General features: G+C 51.7%; 1 protein-coding gene across 1 annotated transcript in view; it reads left to right on the top strand.

Annotated features, from left to right (window-relative positions):
- LOC140426522 (WD repeat-containing protein 64-like) overlaps positions 1 to 20,322 on the top strand; it is a 227,758-nt gene that overhangs the window by 44,512 nt on the left and 162,924 nt on the right. Inside the window, exon 5 of the mRNA XM_072511402.1 lies at positions 20,285 to 20,314. Within this exon, the coding sequence (XP_072367503.1) occupies positions 20,285 to 20,314 (30 nt within the window). The remainder of the gene's footprint in view (positions 1 to 20,284; positions 20,315 to 20,322) is intronic.

The following is a 20,322-nucleotide window of genomic DNA, read 5'->3' as shown; positions in this document are numbered from 1 at the left end:
GTCCTCCCCGACGCCCTTCACTCCATTCGGTCGCTCCTGTGCACGGCGACTAACGAAACCCACCATGACCGTCTCCTTACCTTCCCCAGGAAGTCCACCTCCAGGGTTTCACTCCCGACATGGCTGGCAGCTCCAGGACCCGTTCTCCTCCGCAAGCACGTGTGGCTCCACAAGGCGGACCCATTGGTTGAGAGGGTACAGCTACTCCACGCGAACCCGCAGTATGCCTACGTAGCGTACCACAACCTGACCTGGTCTGCCACCTTCAAATGTGTCTCTTGGAGCATGACCACGTCTGCCTTCAGTCCCTTTAAGTGCGCGAACACACGGGCTCTCTTCACCGGCCCATTCAGGCCCCTCACATTCCACGTTATCAGCCGGATAACACCCGCCCCCCCCCCCCCCCCCCCGTCCCCCGCGCCGACTAGCCATCTCCTTTTCTAGGCCAGTCCCGTGTCCGCGCCGCCCTCACCCTCCAGTCCCCCAGCCGGGAGACCCCCGCCCCGACCACCTCTTCTGTGTCCCATTCCCCTTCGGCCAGTGCAGCAGCAACCCTTCCCTTCCCCCCCCCTCCCCTCCCCTCCCGCTCGACCCATGTCTAGCTTTTTTGCTCCCCCCATATCACTCCCGTAAGTCAGCTGACACCTGCTGACCCCGGCTTCCCCCGCCGTCCCATTGACCTCCCCGTGTGGGAATCCCCCAATCAGTGTGCGTTCCTCCATTCCCCCTCCCGCCTTTCTTCCCTAGCGCGGGAAAAACCCGGCGCTTTCCTAAGCCTACCCCACCCCCTCTGGTGCAGCTCCTGTCGCGGCCTTGTCTCTTTTCCCCCATCGCCACCCCCCTCTCTCCCCCAGCCCGTGTAACATTTCCTGCGCGTGATTGACCCCCTATATACACCAACCATCAAACATCAAACACCCCCCCACCCTCACAAACCCTCAGTTTGAGTCCAACTTTTCGGTTTGAATAAAGGTCTACGCTTCTTCAGGCGTTTCGAAATAATGGTGCTGATCCTTGTATGTGACCCACAATCGCGCTGGCTGCAGCATTCCGAATCTCACTCCTTTCCGGTGCAACACCGTCTTGGCCCGGTTGAAACCCGCTCTCCTCTTTGCAACCTCCGTGCTCCAATCCGGGTATATTCGGATATCTGCATTGTCCCACCTGCTGCTCCGCTCCTTCTTGGCCCATTTCAAGACCCACTCTCTGTCCATGAAACGGTGAAACCTCACCACCATCGCCCTTGGCGGCTCGTTTGCCTTGGGCCTCCTCGCCAGCACCCGGTGTGCCCCATCCAGCTCCAGCGTCCTCGAAGGGGCCTCCGCGCCCATCATCGCCTCGAGCATCGTGCTCGCATATGCCCCGGCATCGGCCCCCTCCACTCCATCAGGGAGACCCAGGATCCGCAGGTTCTTTCTCCTCGACCTGTTCTCCAGGTCTTCGAATCTTCCCGCCCACCTCTTGTGCAGCGCCTCGTGCTCCTCCACTCTCACCGCCAGGCCCAAGATCTCGTCCTCATTCTCACTGACTCTTTTCTGCACCTCCTGGATCTTTACCTCATGGGCCTTCTGGGTCATCCCTAGTCCTTCAATCGCCGACAACATAGACGTCAGCATCTCCTTCCGCAGCTCCTCGAAGCAGCGCTTGATGAACTCCTGTAGCTCCAGCCCGCATTCCGCTTTGTCCCCGGCCGCTGCCATTTTGCTTTTCTTCCCTCGCTTCTCCCGCTGCTCCAATGCCGCTTTTTTGGCCGTTTCACTTCTGCTCCGGTCCATAAAGGTTGAAGGGGGACCTCGCTCTTCCCTTCCCCACGGGTCGTCTTCAAAAAAATTCCTGTTGGGGCTCCTCTAAAGAGCCCGAAAGTCCGTGATAGCGGGAGCTGCCGAATCTTGCGGCTTAGCTCCGCATAGCCGCAACCGGAAGTCATGTTCTATGTTCTTTGTTCTATATTCTAATGACCAATAAATGCTGACCTTAACAACGTTGCCCACACCCTCAGAACATTAATGCAGCTCATGTTGGGCTGGGCTCCAAGGAAGTGATAATTTTAGTAACAAAATCAGCATGAGTACGAAATGCGAAGTCCAGTTCTGTAGTCATGATGATGTTTTTGTTTAATCTTTTTACAAGGATGTCAGCAATTTTGTTTTTTCTTGATCGGATTTTTAGAGTGGCTTCTTCTATATTCCCAACTTATTCATGTATTTGTCAAGACGCCCCTTAAATGTCACTATCGTACCTGCTTCCACTACCTCCTCTGGCAGCGAGTTCCAGGCACCCTCTATCCTCTGTGTAAAAAACCTCTCTCGCACATCTCCTCTAAACTTTGCCTCTCACGCCTTAAATCTCTGCCGCCTCGTAATTGACTCTTCCATCCTGGTAAACCTCTTCTGTACATTCTCCAAAGCCTCCACATCCTTCGAGTAGTGTGGCGACCAGAATTGAACACTATACTCCAAGGGTGGCCTAACTAAGGTTCTATATCATTGGTAATTACTCGTGAAGTTAATTCTGAGAAGAGTTGTAACTGCACCAGGCCTGGAGAATCAGCTGTGAGGAGGACTTATATTGTTTAAAAGTGATTTTGTTGAAAAAAGGGATTCAAAAGAAGCTTTTTTTAAAATTTAGAGAACCCAATTCATTTTTTCCAATTAAGGTGCAATTAAGTGTGGCCAATTCACCTACCGTGCTCATCTTTTTGGTTTGTGGGGGTGAGACCCAAGCAGACACGGGGGGAATTTATTGGTCATTAGAACATGGACAGTGACCCGGGGCCGGGATCGAACCCGGGTCCTCGGTGCCGTGAGGCACCAGTGCTAACCACTGTGCCACCGTACCGCCCCAAAAGAAACTTTTTTTGCAAGGTTACGAATGAATCTTTCACTGTAATCAATAGGTTAAAATAAAAGTAACGTCTATTTGCACTTGTTTAACATTTAGCCGAGCTGACAACATGTTCCGGAATGTGTTTAAAATAACACTTGTAAAATGAAATTAAGGAAGACTTGATGAGTTGTGTGCAATTTTCACTAATTGAATCTTCCACATTCTTGCGAGAATGGCATATACTTTTGCCAGGGTGACAACCAGTATTTATGGCAGTGAGGATATTTAATTATATATTTTCTATTATCAAAATATTCAGAATGATATCGGATCACAGATTTTACACTATAAGAACACACCATCTGCTAGATTTAATTTTCATTTCATAATTTGTCCTGACAAATTTACACCCTAGCAAAATATATTAATCTCTTTTACGTGATCTCATTGAAGAGATATTAGTAAATTGGAAATAGAACCAATTAATGCCCGTATTAAAGAAAGGAGAAAACAAACTCAGACAACTGTCTGTGCGGAGTCTGCACATCCTCCCCGTGTGTGCGTGGGTTTTCTCTGGGTGCTCCGGTTTCCTCCCACAGTCCAAAGATGTGCGGGTTAGGTGGATTGGCCATGATAAATTGCCCTTAGTGTCCAAAATTGCCCTTAGTGTTGGGTGGGGTTACTGGGTTCTGGGGATAGGGTGGCGGTGTTGACCTTGGGTAGGGTGCTCTTTCCAAGAGCCGGTGCAGACTCGATGGGCCGAATGGCCTCCTTCTGCACTGTAAATTCTATGAAACTGGAGACCTATTACTCTTACTTCCATTCGGTATAAAATAACGTCGTTGACACAATTGGCCACACCATTCTCTTCCAGCACCTCTCAGTTGTTGCCAAGCTAAGTAGGATTGCATTTGCCTGGTTTCCCTCTTATCTGTCCAGTCACAAATAAGAAATCAACTGCAATGGCTTCTCTCTTTGTCCTGCCCTGTTACCTCTGTTCTCTCCCAAGGATCTATCATTAAGCCCTTCCTTTTCTCATCTGCAAGCTGCCCTTTTTCCGGCCTTAAACAGGGACTAACAAGCCCTCCAATAGAGAGCAACTGTATTTAGATAAAAGAAAAGGCTACTTGAGAAGATAAGAGCCCATGGTTTTTGGGGATAGTATATTAGCATGGATAGAGGTTTGGCTAACTGACTGAAGACAGAGAGGTTAGATAAGAGGGGCATTTTCAGGATGGCAACCTGTAACTAATCGAGTGGCTACAATTAGTTACAATATATGTGAATGACTTGGACAAGGGAAGTGAATGCACTTTTGCCAAGTTTGCAGATGACACAAAAAAAAGTGGGAAGGCAAGTGGTGAGGATGATTCAAAGAGTCTACAGAGGCATAAACAGATTAAGTGAGTGGGCAAAAACCAGGCAGATGGAATATGATGTAGAAAAATGTGAAGTTAGGCACTTTGATAGTGTTGTATCCTTGGGGTTTCTGTTCTTCTTCACAGTAGAAATAAAGGATGAAAAAGTTGTCACACTGTAGTTTACTTAACCAGCTAGTCAAACTTTATTAGCGAGGTGTTGTTTGCTTACAGTCTAAGGTGAAAGAGAGGGAAAATCGTCCAAGTGCATCTGGTGATCTCACCACATAAAAGGTAAGGTAAAGTCGCCATAGTCCAAGACGACCATAAGCTGCTTTCCCCTTTCAGGGGAGAGCTGACAGGTGGTGATTTAACCTGAGGTTCACCACACCTTCGGCGAGGGGCAAGGTTGAGAAGGTGGGGCCTTCATGAATAACCTCAACCGGAACGGGAATTGAACCCACTCTGCTGGCCTTGCTCTGCATTGCCAACTAGCTGTCCAGCCAACTGAGCTGAACCAGTCCTCTTCACATAGCACTGTTGCTTCACAGCGCCAAGGACCCGGGTTTGAATCCTGGCTTGGGTCACTGTCTGCGTGGAGTCAGCACGTTCTCCCTGTGTCTGCGTGGGTTTCCTCTGGGCCCTCCGGTTTCCTCATAGTCCAAAGATGTGCAGGTTAGGTGGATTGGCCATGATAAATTGCCCCTTACTGCCCAAAAGGTTAGGTGGAGTTACTAGGTTACTGGGATAGGGTGGACTTGTGGGCTTAAGTAGGGTGCTCTTTCCAAGGGCCGGTGTGGACTCGATGGACCAAACAGCCTCCTTCTGCACTGCAAATTCTATGATACATAATCATGTGACACACTACACACAGCTGCATTGGTTTACAGTACATAATATCCCTCCCTCTTTACTTCAGTGTTACCACAACTAACATTAACATTAACTTATTCACTATGAATAATAATTATTTTACCAAGTATCATTATACACAGTTATATACACAATCAGTATGAGAGTCTTTCAGGTGGATGTTGGTTCCGCTGAGGCAGAATCCATTGTTTAGGAGTCTTTGTTTTCACACTCTTGATAGCCTGTTCCACACTTGGCTCAGGCACATCATCTGATAAAGTTGGTTCTTCTTCAGCTTCTCCAGATGCCGTTGGTTCAACTGGTGGAGAATCTGAATTTGACTCAGCCGTTATTATAGGTTCAGGGATTTTCCAACATTGAGCATCCAATGTTGATCTATCAGACACTCACTCTGCAAATTCTCGCTTTGACATAGATATGTCTCCTCCAAACTCTCATCACCGGTTTCCACCGTATAAGAAATAGGCCCCTCTTTGAAAGTGTTGGGGCAGGTACCCACTTCTCACTTCAAGAGTATCTTCGCGCTAAAACTCTTTCTTCGTGATCAAAACGTCTTGGTTTTGATGCTTATTACGGCAAGTAACTTGGTTGTGTTGTCGCTCTACAGTGGTAGACGTGTCAGGCGGTAAGAGCAAATCAAATTTGGTTCTCAGCTTCCTTTTTAAAAAATGTTTCTTAAAAACGGGCAATTTTAGCGTGGCCAATTCACCTACCCTGCACATCTTTGGGTCATGCAAACTCCACCTGGACAGTGACCTGGGTCCGGCATCAAACACGGATCCTCGGTGCCGTGAGGCAGCCATGCTAACCACTACGCCATGGTATCGCCCTTAACTTTCTTTTTAAAAACAATATTGCTGGCGGGTTTGGGTTGTCACATGGGCAGTGTTTCTGTAGGATATGAGAAATGTATTTACATTTTAGCTAAGTACTTCGTCCTTTGATGCATCAATGACTGTACAAATCTCACTGCCAATTCATTGGTGGAAGGATGATAAGGCACAGTTTTTATATGCTCTATACCATTGTTTCTTAGGGAGTCCACAAATTCCTTTGACATGAATTGAGTCCTGTTATCGCTAACTAACTGTTGCAGTTCGCCAAACCGTGCAATGATCCCGAGAAATAAAAATGTGCTCTCTACCACGGTTGTCTTGGCCAACCTCAAGGGTGAGGTGGTTGAAGAGGTGAAGTATTTCATATCCTAGCATAGTAGCGACATTGACCTACTCATTCTTCAATCTGTGAGTCTAGCCTCAGCCACCAGAAATAACTCCGTGGAGGCTCTTGCATAGGTACAAGTCCTGGATGTCCTTTGTGGAGTTGATCCAGTATCCAAACCCACAAAAGTGGAAGAATGATGAATCAGATTCCCCATAGAAGTACTCCGAATTTTCTTGTTAATTCAAGTTTCCTTGCTTGGTACAGCTTAAATTCCAAATCCTTCCTCTGTTTGTCTATTGGTAAACCTTTCAAAATCATGCCCTTGACCTTCCCCATCACCGGATCTGACTTTGTGTGTCTTTGCACCTGAGAGGCTGTAATAAGTACACTATCCACGTGGAAAAAATACATGCAGTTTAAATAGTTCTTCTGTGATTCAGCTTTGTACAGAATTGGTAGACATTATATAACTTTGGTGTTCACATGTGGCTCCGATCTTTATTTCATCTCATAATTTTGCTTTGATAAGTTGAGAGACCATCTCCGCAAACAACTCGCAGTTAGAGACGGTGTTTCTTTGTACAGAGATTGTTGTTAAAGGTCTGTGGTCTGTTGACAAGGTAAAACGTCTTCCATACAGATAGTGATGAAGTCGCTTGATTCCAAAAACTATCCTCGAGGCTTCCATTTCCAATTGAGCAGAATTCTGTCAGCGCTTGTCAATGCTCTAGAAGCAGAAGCTATTGGTCTTTTGTCTTCAGTTTGCATTATATGAGAGACAACTGCACCCACCGCAAAGAGGCAAAATGTCACATGTGAGCTGTATTTTTAAATTAGGGTCGAAATGCATTAAGATTTGTCCAGAACATTTTTGACTTTGTTATATGCCTCTTTGCAGTTTTGTGTCAAAGTTGATTTGCGTATTATAATGTATGAAGTGCACAGAGCTGGCCTCGCTCTGCAACATGAACCAGCTGCCGAACCAACTGAGCTATTGCAATGTACACTTGACTGGCCTCCCATATTTTATCCTCTATAAACTTGAGGTCATTCAATGCTGGGTCCTAATCTGCACCATTATCCCGTTCGCCCACCACCCTGTGTTGGCTGACCTTGGTTAAGCAACAAATCAATTTTTAAATCCTCATCTATGTTTTCAGATGCCTGAGTCATCACCTTCAGCACCACCACCCTCATATATCTTCACTCCCCTTGCATCAGCATCCCTGATTTTAATCACTCCACCACTGATAAAAATGCCTTAAGTTGCCAAAGCCCTAACTTCCAGAATTCCCTCCCTTTGGGCAGCATGGTAGCACAAGTGGATAGCACTGTGGCTTCACAGTGCCAGGGTCCCAGGTTCGATTCCCCGCTGGGACACTGTCTGTGCAGAGTCTGCACGTTCTCCCCGTGTCTGCGTGGGTTTCCTCCAGGTGCTCCGGTTTCTTCCCACAGTCCAAAATGGTGCAGGTTAGGTGGATTGGCCATGATAAATTGCCCTTAGTGTCCAAAAAGGTTAGGAGGGGTTATTGGGTTACGGGGATAGGGAGGAAGTGAGGGCTTAAGTTGGGTCAGTGCAGACTCGATGGGCCGAATGGCCTCCTTCTGCACTGTATGTGCTATGTTCTAAACTTCTTTGCCTCTCATTCTCTCTCTTTTAAGTGTTGCTAACTTTTGGTTGGCTCTTAATTTGTAATTTGCTCTGTTTGCTCTAGAGTTGCCAGGTATCTTTATGATACCGCCACGAGGTTCAAGTTCAAGTAATGATCAATAACTCAATACACCAATGAGTAAGATACAAATCAAAACACATTTATTATACACAGTAAATCACTACCCATGCATAAACTCTACTTTCTAGACTATTCCTATCACTAAAAGACCTATACTTAGCTTTGGAATTGGTCCACCAGGTCAGGGGAACAAATGGCCTTTTGTTCAGGTCCTGAGTCTGCAGGATTCAAAAGCTGGTATGGACTGGTAGCGAGGAGCGCCTATCTCATAGCGAGCGTTGACTTGAGACTTACTTGGTTGGTGGCCGCTGGACAGTTCACTCTCAGGGGTTGCTTCGCGTTGCTGAGTGACCCTGTCAAGAAGGACGATTTGAACTTGGGGGCTTTACTTTATCGTCCCCAGGGGCTTCCCACCCTTCGGGGCGGACCCCGTACCTGGTTCCAAGTGATTGGACTGCGTTCCGATCACTTGGATCGATTTCTCCAATACTGGAGTTGTTCCCTGATCGCTGGGCGGTCCCTAAATGTCCGTTGGCCTTCCTTTGTCTTGGCTCCTGCTGGCGCAGAGGAGTCTGGCTTGGCTTTATTCACCTTAACTGTTGCAATTGTGCCTTGGAATTGCTCATTACTGTGCAGATGGCTGCTGGTTTCAATGCTGTCTGGTTTCTTACAGGTTTCAATACACATGATTTCTGTATTTGCTAGTCTTTGCCTGTGTTGGCTGAATTTCCCTTCAGCCTTTGCGGTTCTCCATTTTAAGTCGGGAAGTGGCCAACCCAGGTGGCTACATAAGAAACTGCTTTGTACCACCTGTCAGACAAAGCTTTTCTGCTCTTAAATCTGTCTATATAGCTCAGCATCAACTTAATACTCCGGTGAAATCCCGTGGGACATTTTACTAAGTCAAAGGTGCTGTACAAGTAGAGATTGTTGTTGGAATTAAACAGCAAAGTTCTCTAGTCAGACTATACCTTGTGTATTGTGTCCATTTGTTGACAATGAAACAGAAAGAAGACAATCAAGCAGTGCCTTGGAGAGTCATGAAGTCAACTTAATATCAAAGGTGTGGGTTATAAGGGATGGTTGGGGAATCAGCGTGAAAAAGAAGTGTCTGATCCATGTCTGTAAAGAGATACACAAAATGTTTACGATTATAGAAAAGTTGAATCCAGTGTATTGAGGGTGGGATTTTCCGGCCGCACCCCTCACTGCGAGCTATGTAAAAGCCCAAAGACTTCCACAGAGCTGGAAAACCCTGCCAGCAACCAATGGCTCACCACTTCCGTCGTGGGAAAGCTCATTGCCCAGGGGCGGGGGGAACGCTTTGGTTGTGGGGGGAAATAATTCTGGCCAATGAGCAGACACAGCGTTAAACAAGATTATGGAGATGGGTACAAGAAGTATGGCCCGGCGCCAAGAGCGGCGCGAACTACTCCGGCGTTGGGCCGCCCGGAAGTTGCAGAATCCTCCGCACATCCGGGGGCTATGCCGGCGCCGGAGGGTTTGCCGCCGCGCCAACTGGCGCCGAAGTGCCGTCATGAGCCGGCGCGAATTGCCGCATGCGCAGACCTGCCGCCGTGTTTCCTGTGCATGCGCAGGGGGTTTCTTCTCCGTGCTGGCCATGGCGGAGCCCTACAGAGGTCGGCGCGGAGGGAAAGAATACCCCCACAGCACAGGCCCGCCTGCAGATCGGTGGGCCCTGATCGCAGGCCAGGCCACCGTGGGGGCACCCCCCCCCCCGCCCCCGAGGCCGGTTCCCCCCTCGCCCCACGAGGGCTCTGGTAGATGGCCGAAAAGCCAGGTCCTGCCGTGATGGACCATGTCCATTTCACGCCGGCGGGACTGGTCGACAACGGGCGGCCGCCTGGCTCATCGGGGCCCGGAGAATTGCCGTGGGGACCGCTGCCAAGGGCCCCCGACCAACACGGTGTCATCCCCGCCCGAAAACCGGTGGGGGAGAATTCGGCAGCCGGTGTCGGAGCGGCAGGATATGGGGGAGGGGGTCCCGTCCTCTGCACGGGGGATGTTGATGGCGGCCCAGGGGGAAGGGGGCAGACTCACCTGGGGCTGAGGTAAGACCACCCCTCACACACACACTTGCGCTCAACGTAAATGACACCCCCCGCACGCTTTGGACAGAGCACAAAGGCAGCTTCTGTAGGTGTAACATTGACTTTAATAACGAACGGAGTTCATGCACGTGCCCTAGCCCCTAAAACTCATCTGTGCCCTGCACCTGTGCCAACTTACTCAGTGTCTAATTGTTTGGCCTTACGGGCCCTTTGACTACATACTGGTTTAAACTAGTATGGCAGGGGGGTGGGCACGGGAGCAATAGGTCAGAAGGTGAGAGCATTGAGGGAGAACTAGGGAATAGGGACAGTGTGGCTCTGAGGCAGAGCAGACGGGGAGAAGTTGCTGAACACAGCGGGTCTGGTGGCCTGAAGTGCATATGTTTTAATGCAAGGAGCATTACGGGTAAGGCAGATGAACTTAGAGCTTGGATTACTACTTGGAACTATGATGTTGTTGCCATTACAGAGACCTGGTTGAGGGAAGGGCAGGATTGGCAGCTAAACGTTCCAGGATTTAGATGTTTCAGGCGGGATAGAGGGGGATGTAAAAGGGGAGGCGGAGTTGCGCTACTTGTTCGGGAGAATATCACAGCTATACTGCGAGAGGGCACCTCCGAGGGCAGTGAGGCTATATGGGTAGAAATCAGGAATAAGAAGGGTGCAGTCACAATGTTGGGGGTATACTACAGGCCTCCCAACAGCCAGCGGGAGATGGAGGAGCAGATAGGTAGACAGATTTTGGAAAAGAGTAAAAACAACAGGGTTGTGGTGATGGGAGACTTCAACTTCCCCAATATTGACTGGGACTCACTTAGTGCCAGGGGCTTAGACGGGGCGGAGTTTGTAAGGAGCATCCAGGAGGGCTTCTTAAAACAATATGTAAACAGTCCAACTAGGGAAGGGGCGGTACTGGACCTGGTATTGGGGAATGAGCCCGGCCAGGTGGTCGATGTTTCAGTAGGGGAGCATTTCGGTAACAGTGACCACAATTCAGTAAGTTTTAAAGTACTGGTGGACAAGGATAAGAGTGGTCCGAGGATGAATGTGCTAAATTGGGGGAAGGCTAATTATAACAATATTAGGCGGGAACTGAAGAACATAGATTGGGGGCGGATGTTTGAGGGCAAATCAACATCTGACATGTGGGAGGCTTTCAAGTGTCAGTTGAAAGGAATACAGGACAGGCATGTTCCTGTGAGGAAGAAAGATAAATACGGCAATTTTCGGGAACCTTGGATGACGAGTGATATTGTAGGCCTCGTCAAAAAGAAAAAGGAGGCATTTGTCAGGGCTAAAAGGCTGGGAACAGACGAAGCCTGTGTGGCATATAAGGAAAGTAGGAAGGAACTTAAGCAAGGAGTCAGGAGGGCTAGAAGGGGTCATGAAAAGTCATTGGCAAATAGGGTTAAGGAAAATCCCAAGGCTTTTTACACGTACATAAAAAGCAAGAGGGTAGCCAGGGAAAGGGTTGGCCCACTGAAGGATAGGCAAGGGAATCTATGTGTGGAGCCAGAGGAAATGGGCGAGGTACTAAATGAATACTTTGCATCAGTATTCACCAAAGAGAAGGAATTGGTAGATGTTGAGTCTGGAGAAGGGGGTGTAGATAGCCTGGGTCACAATGTGATCCAAAAAGACGAGGTGTTGGGTGTCTTAAAAAATATTAAGGTAGATAAGTCCCCAGGGCCGGATGGGATCTACCCCAGAATACTGAAGGAGGCTGGAGAAGAAATTGCTGAGGCCTTGACAGAAATCTTTGGATCCTCGCTGTCTTCAGGGGATGTCCCGGAGGACTGGAGAATAGCCAATGTTGTTCCTCTGTTTAAGAAGGGTAGCAAGGATAATCCCGGGAACTACAGGCCGGTGAGCCTTACTTCAGTGGTAGGGAAATTACTGGAGAGAATTCTTCGAGACAGGATCTACTCCCATTTGGAAGCAAATGGACGTATTAGTGAGAGGCAGCACGGTTTTGTGAAGGGAAGGTCGTGTCTCACTAACTTGATAGAGTTTTTCGAGGAGGTCACTAAGATGATTGATGCAGGTAGGGCAGTAGATGTTGTCTATATGGACTTCAGTAAGGCCTTTGACAAGGTCCCTCATGGTAGACTAGTACAAAAGGTGAAGTCACACGGGATCAGGGGTGAACTGGCAAGGTGGATACAGAACTGGCTAGGCCATAGAAGGCAGAGGGTAGCAATGGAGGGATGCTTTTCTCATTGGAGGGCTGTGACCAGTGGTGTTCCACAGGGATCAGTGCTGGGACCTTTGCTCTTTGTAGTATATATAAATGATTTGGAGGAAAATGTAACTGGTCTGATTAGTAAGTTTGCAGACGACACAAAGGTTGGTGGAATTGCGGATAGCGATGAGGACTGTCTGAGGATACAGCAGGATTTAGATTGTCTGGAGACTTGGGCGGAGAGATGGCAGATGGAGTTTAATCCGGACAAATGTGAGGTAATGCATTTTGGAAGGGCTAATGCAGGTAGGGAATATACAGTGAATGGTAGAACCCTCAAGAGTATTGAAAGTCAAAGAGATCTAGGAGTACAGGTCCACAGGTCATTGAAAGGGGCAACACAGGTGGAGAAGGTAGTCAAGAAGGCATACGGCATGCTTGCCTTCATTGGCCGGGGCATTGAGTATAAGAATTGGCAAGTCATGTTGCAGCTGTATAGAACCTTAGTTAGGCCACACTTGGAGTATAGTGTTCAGTTCTGGTCGCCACACTACCAGAAGGATGTGGAGGCTTTAGAGAGGGTGCAGAAGAGATTTACCAGAATGGTGCCTGGTATGGAGGGCATAAGCTATGAGGAGCGATTGAATAAACTCGGTTTGTTCTCACTGGAACGAAGGAGGTTGAGGGGCGACCTGATAGAGGTATACAAAATTATGAGGGGCATAGACAGAGTGGATAGTCAGAGGCTTTTCCCCAGGGTAGAGGGGTCAATTACTAGGGGGCATAGGTTTAAGGTGAGAGGGGCAAAGTTTAGAGTAGATGTACGAGGCAAGTTTTTTACGCAGAGGGTAGTGGGTGCCTGGAACTCACTACCGGAGGAGGTAGTGGAAGCAGGGACGATAGGGACATTTAAGGGGCATCTTGACAAATATATGAATAGGATGGGAATAGAAGGATACGGACCCAGGAAGTGTAGAAGATTGTAGTTTAGTCGGGCAGTATGGTCGGCACGGGCTTGGAGGGCCGAAGGGCCTGTTCCTGTGCTGTACATTTCTTTGTTGTTCTTTGTACGCCTAGGTGGTTCCCCAGACGGTACAGCAGAACTGGAGGTGGACTCCTGTGATTCCTGCCCTCTGACACGGGATCCCTTTGGCGGCCGTTTCCTGGGGCGTCCTGGCCTAGATGGGCCAGGCTGCGGCCCGGGCGACTGGGATGGCGAGCTGCCAGCCTGTCCTGCCCGTTGCCCACCCGATGCACCTGGGACGGGAGGGGCGAGTCCGAGGTGTCGCGGTGTTCCGGGACCTCCCCTACAGGGGGACCCGGGACGGACCACAGCACCTCCTCCTCCCTCGGGGTGCCCGATGGCCCCCAGGCCTCTACATGGGTGGGGGATACGAACGGACTGGCCATCCGACGCCCCCCCGACATCTGGCGCTGCCAGTCCTGGAGGCCCGTGCTGGTATCGACAGGGGTCTGCAGGTTTGCAGCCATGGAGCTCAGGGGATTGGCAAACCCTGTCTGTGACTGTGCGACGCCGGCTCGCACATGGGCAATGGCGCCGATGCCCTGCAGAGACTGGGCCATGGCCTGCTGAGACTGGGCCATGGCCTGCTGAGACTGGGCTATGGACTGCTGAGACTGGGCCATGGCGTTGAGCGCCTCTGCCATCTGCCGCTGGCGCTGGCTCATGGCCTCCTGTGAGAGGGCAGCCATGTCCTGGGCCACAGACACCGCCTCCACAGAAAGCCCCAGGCCTTGCAAACCGTTCCCCATGTCTGACACCGTCGCACCCATTGCCTCCACCGCGGACGCCACCCGTGCGGTGTCAGCCTGGGTGGCACGTATGACCGGCACCACTCCCAGCTCCTGGACGCGGGTGGACTCCTCCACCTGCGACTGCAGCCGACGCAAGCCGGCCGTCACCCTCTTCGCTCGTCTCCGGTTCGGTGGTTGCATCGGATCTATGGGTGGGTGTGGTAACTCCAGGAACACGGGATCCATCTGGGCGGCAGATGTTCGCTTGGGCTGGGCTGCCCTTCGACCGCCCGGCCCCTCTGCTGCTCCTACCTCCGCCTGCTGTACCGGGACGGCTGTGTTGTGCGCACCAGTGAGTGTACCAGACGCCTCATCACTAAAGTGCCCAACCGAGGTGAGTGTTTCTGCGATGGTGGAGGGTGTTGGTGACAGCAGTGGCGTTGTGTCGTGCTCTTCGTCCCACTCTGAGTCCATGGCACTTTGGGGTGGCAGTTCGTCTCCGCCCATCCAATCTGTGTCACTGTCCGGTATTTCGTTTTCCTGGGTAGTGCTGTCCCGGGTAGGGGTGTCCTGAGTAGGGGTGTCCTGGGTAGTGGTGTCCTGGCTCGGCTGTGACGGGGGCCTGTGGCTGCCCCTCTCGTCGCTGGATGGCACACGCCTGCGTCGTCGCACCCGCACAAGACGGGGGCGTCTTCTCCCTGTTGCTCCAGGTCTCTCCGTCTCCAGTGGTCTCCAAGGGACATCCTGCGGGCGTCGCATGCCGGAGGGTGCAGGTCTCTCCGTCTCCCGTGGTGTGCGAGGGACATCCTGCGGGCGTCGCATGCCAGAGGGTCCGGGTCTCTCCGTCTCCCGTGGCCTCCGAGGGGCATCATGCGGGGATGGGTGCCTCGACGTTTGCTCCTGCGATACACAATGAAGCATGGATGGTTAGACACGCAGGCAGTGATCAGGTGATATGGGGGAGGGGGGATATGGGGACGGGCTGTCGGTGGCTCACTTGCTGGTGGGCCCCCGACCTCTGCATCAGCAACCTCCCGGTCCTCAGATCCGCCAGCCAGTTCCAGGGCCCTTTCCTCGTGTTCGGTCAGTGGCCTCTCATCAGCGGGGCCTCCTCCAGTCCTCACATGCTCCCTGGTGTTGTGTGCGCGTTTCTCCTGTGGGGGTGGGCCGGGGGGCCCCGGGCGTGGCAGGGGTAAAAGGCAACAGTGTTAGACAGGTATATGAATGCACGCCATCGGTTGCGCGTGTATTGCCGAGGTTAAGGTTAGGGCTGGATTCACTTGGGGAAATGGGGGAAGGCGGATATGGGGGAGGGGGAGTGCCATTGCCCATGTGCGAGCCGGCGTCGCACAGTCACAGACAGGGTTTGCCAATCCCCTGAGCTCCATGGCTGCAAACCTGCAGACCCCTGTCGATACCAGCACGGGCCTCCAGGACTGGCAGCGCCAGATGTCGGGGGGGCGTCGGATGGCCAGTCCGTTCGTATCCCCCACCCATGTAGAGGCCTGGGGGCCATCGGGCACCCCGAGGGAGGAGGAGGTGCTGTGGTCCGTCCCGGGTCCCCCTGTAGGGGAGGTCCCGGAACACCGCGACACCTCAGACTCCCCCCTCCCGTCCCAGGTGCATCGGGTGGGCAACGGGCAGGACAGGCTGGCAGCTCGCCATCCCAGTCGCCCGGGCCGCAGCCTGGCCCATCTAGGCCAGGACGCCCCAGGAAACGGCCGCCAAAGGGATCCCGTGTCAGAGGGCAGGAATCACAGGAGTCCACCTCCAGTTCTGCTGTACCGTCTGGGGAACCACCTAGGCGTAGTCAAAGGGCCCGTAAGGCCAAACAATTAGACACTGAGTAAGTTGGCACAGGTGCAGGGCACAGATGAGTTTTAGGGGCTAGGGCACGTGCATGAACTCCGTTCGTTATTAAAGTCAATGTTACACCTACAGAAGCTGCCTTTGTGCTCTGTCCAAAGCGTGCGGGGGTGTCATTTACGTTGAGCGCAAGTGTGTGTGTGAGGGGTGGTCTTACCTCAGCCCCAGGTGAGTCTGCCCCCTTCCCCCTGGGCCGCCATCAACATCCCCCGTGCAGAGGACGGGACCGTGCGCTGCAGTGTCACAGCCGCATGCAGGGATGGTCCGGGTGGATGGTGGTACTGTGGCCATGGGTCAGACATAGTCCAACGATGTGGAGCCAGGAGCTCACCGCAGGGCGGGTTGTCATCATCCTCCATGGCCTGCAATAGACACGCGTCCACCGGCAACTGTGTGAGCCCGGCCGTTGTGCCGCAGGTAGATCGGCAATGGGGGGGTGGTGTGGATGCGGGTGGGGTGGGTGGGGTTGGGGAGGGGGGTGAGGGTGCTGGGTGGGTGGATGGGTGGGGGGTGTGGGTGGTCGGCTGTTGCCATGGTGTGCGGTCTGTGGCCATACTACCCGATTCCCACAACCATCTAGTCAGTGAAGCGGGCGGCTATCAGCCTGTCCCGTGCCCGCTGGGCCAGCCGGTAACGGTGGACAGCCACCCGCCCGTGTCTAGCCCGTCTGCCCTGACCATTGCCCCCATCCCCCTCATCTGGGGAGGACTGCGCCTCTTCCTGCTGCTCCTCCACTCCGCCCTCCTCTGCCTGCGGCACATATCCCCTCTGCTGGGCTATATTGTGCAGGACGCAGCACACCACAATGATGCGGCCGACCCTATCTGACCGATACTGGAGGGCGCCCCCAGAGAGGTCCAGGCACCTGAAACGCATCTACAGCACGCCAAAGCACCTCGCTATCACTCCCCTTGTCGCTACATGGGCACCATTGAAGTGGTTCTCCGCCTCATTGACCGGGCAACTTGGCTGGCCCGGTCCACAGGGAAGCGGATGTAGCGGTGCGTCATGGCATATAGGGCGTCTGTCACTACCCGGATGCACCGGTGCACCGATGTCTGCGATATGCCGGACAGGTCCCCACTCGGTGCCTGGAATGACCCCGTTGCATAAAAGTTCAGGGCCACCTTAAACTTGACGGACACGGGGAGAGGGTGTCCCCGCCAGTGCCACGCGGTGACAGGTGTGCCAGCAGGTGGCAGATGTGTGCCACGGTTTCCCGCCTCATCCGGAGTCTCCTCCTGCATTCCCGGTCCGTGAGGTCCTGGTATGACTGCCGGGGCCGGTACACATGGGGCGCCCTCGGGTGCCTCCGTTGCCGTGGGGCCGCGACGTCCTCCTCCCCCTCCTCGTCCTGTCGGTCAGGTGTCCCTCCAGCCTGGGCGGCTGCCGCCTGCCCCTCTGCGGCAGCCTGCGCCGCCTCTCTGGCACGCTCCTCCTCCTCCTCCTCATCCAGGGCAACATAGACATTAGCGGCTGCCACCACGGCGGCCAACATCGCTGGCTGATCGGAAAATATGACGACCTGGTGGGGGGGAGGAACGACGACATGTCATAATTGCCCATACCCCCTCCTCCCCCAGCCAGGTGGCATGGACCGCATGGGTCCAACTGTTGGAGGCTGGCACCTGGCCAGGTGGACCAGCTCACTTGCTCTCGCACCCCCCCTCCTCGGCACGGACCCCGTCCCCCTCCCGGCACGGACACCCCCCCCCCCCCCCGTCCCCCTCCCCGGCACGGACCCCGTCCCCCCATCCTCCTCCCTGGCATGGACCCCCCCATCCTCCTCCCCGTCACGGACCCCCCCATCCTCCTTCCCGGCACGGACCCCCCCCATCCTCCTCCCCGGCACGGACCCCCCCATCCCCCCTCCCCGGCACTCAGCCTCCCGTCCCCGGCACTCACCCCCCCTCCTGGCACTCCCCCGGAGCCCAGCCCACTCTAACCACCCCCCCCCCCCCCCACCCCCCCCCCCCCCCCCCGCCGCACACACACACGCAAAACCCTAGACAAACCTCTACCCCACACATTCAGATTGCGGCCACGCCATCGCCTGTCCAGCGGCCAACCCCCCAGGCCGTCACCCACCTCTACGCTGGTTGGCGTAAACCTTGAGCACAGGTTGACGCCGATTGAAAGGTGGTTTGATTTACGCCGACGTGACCCATCATCACGTCGACGGGACTTCGGCCCATCCGGACGGGAGAATATCGGCAGGGCCAAAATCGATTGCCTTGTGCCCACCCGTGCCATTCTCCGAGGTCTGCGGCGTCATTGACGCCCCGCCGACTTTTCTCCATTCGGAGACTTCGGCGGGCGGCGGGGGCGGAATCCACGGCGGTCAACGGCCATTCTCCAACCCGCTGGGGGGTCGGAGAATGACGCCCCTGATCTGTGAAGTTTGGATGCCATGTTATATTTATTTTCGATTGGTTTGCAACTAATTTAATCACTAATCTCTGCAACTGGCATTATTCTGCATGACTGTCATTTCAACATTACAGCCAGAGGAATGCACTGTGCGGGTTCTGGAAGGTATATGAGGGATTCTCACTGATTCAGATTAAACAATTGTGCTTTTTCTTGCTTTGTTGTGCTGTGAAAAATCTAATATTTATTTCCCCAGCTACACATATTGTTTTAAAATTGCAAAATCTTTTGTCCGTTATGGAAAATATTGTTTTCAATAATAGCTCCTCAGAGATGGTTTAGTACTAAAAGCGTTGAAAATCTGGCTCTTCATTCTTAGCTTTCTGTTTGATCCAACAGTATTTGGAACAACCTTTCTTTTTAAATCACTTCGGGGCAGTTGCAATTCCTTTGAACTCTGAGTTTAATCATTTAAATGTCAGAATCCATTAATTCCCTATCCTGGCCTTTGCAGCATTTCCTGGCCGCCTCAGTCGCCCCTTTTTTTTCTGTTGGCAGAACCTACTTATGTAATTGGAAGTGCATTCAACGTGTTACATCAACCACAACATAGAAATCATTTTGTCAGAATGCCTCCACTGCTTTACAGCCGACGTGTTGCTTTTTGAGTTAGGATTGTGATCTGTTTTACTGGGAAACCCATACAGTTGCTTCTTATATGGTATTCACAGCACAGGATCATTTGACCCTATCAGTCCATGCTGGCGTTTATGCTCCACTTGCGTCTCCTCTCATCCTTACTTGTCTAACTCTATTAGCAGAACCCTCTATTCCCTTCTCTTTCTTATGTTTATCGAACGTCCCTTGAAATGCATCCACCTCAACTACTTGTTGTAGTGAGTTCTACATTCTAGCCACACTCTGCGTAAAGAATTGTTTCATTTTTCCCTACTTAATTTCTTGCCATGTTAATGGCTTCTGGTTTTGCCCTGCTCCAGAAGTGGAAACGTGTTCTCAGTGGGGTATTTTACATGGACTCTGTGGCCCTCCCTGCCTGATTTGGGGGCAAATCCTGCCCCACTTGGCTGCATTGCGTCCAGCCATTTAAAGGCAGTCGGCCGGTTTGTTGGCCCAGGGTGTGACTTCACATTCCACTGGGGAGGAAGTCGTGCCTCCGAGAGATGCCAGCCGATCAGATGGTCAGATGGCTGGCAGATTTCCAGTCCCAGAAGCAGCACTGAGAAAGGTGGCCACAGCTGAGACCCGGCCAGCCCCCAGTGAAGCCCAAATAGTAAAAGCAAAATAGAGCGGATGTTGAAAATCTGATATAAAAACAGAAAATGCTCGAAAGATTCAGCAGGTCTGGCAGCATCTGTGGAGAGAGAAACAAAGTTAACGTTTTGAGTCTGCATGACGTCAAGGTGGCTAGTAGGCTGCCCTCCAATTCTCCCACCCGAGACAGCACTTCCTGAAAACAAAATCATAAAATTCTGCCCTCTGTCTTCCATTAGTTAGCCAATCCTCTATCTATGCTAATATACTACCCTCAGTTTATTTATGTCCTCTTGTAATTTGTTGCTGCCTTCCAAAATGTTCACTATTCTTCCAGATTTGATGTTCTCCATAATTTTAAAAATTGCATTTTTAATTTCAAAGCCTAAATCATTAATATGAATTGTGAACAAAAGTAGTGCCTGGCCAGATCCTTGTGGGACCCTTTCTGCCATCTGCCACTCTGAATAGCTTATCCTTTACTCTTACTTTCTGCTTTTTCTCTTGCAACTATTCTGCTATTTGCCCCATGACCAGGCCTGCTCTGATGTTATTCATCGGCCTATTATAAGTTATCTTATCAAAGGCCATTTGGAAATCTAAAAATATAACATCTAATGTTGCCCTTGTCTAATCTTTGTTGCTTCTTCAAAGACTCACTGATATTGGTCAAATGAGACTTCATCCGTTTTGACTATTATACATTTTGTTTCGAGATGTTTTTCTATTTTTTTCCTTAGAGATTCTATTGTTTTTCCTACTTTGTTGGCGATCAGTTTGATTTTTCATTGCAGTTTACAATTTGTTTTCCAGATGAAGCTTCAGGCACATACTGACATTGGCGTGAGTAT

Source organism: Scyliorhinus torazame, chromosome 1, assembly GCF_047496885.1.
Source record: "Scyliorhinus torazame isolate Kashiwa2021f chromosome 1, sScyTor2.1, whole genome shotgun sequence".
Taxonomy (NCBI): Eukaryota; Metazoa; Chordata; class Chondrichthyes; order Carcharhiniformes; family Scyliorhinidae; genus Scyliorhinus; species Scyliorhinus torazame.
This window is presented reverse-complemented; position numbering and strand designations above follow the sequence as displayed.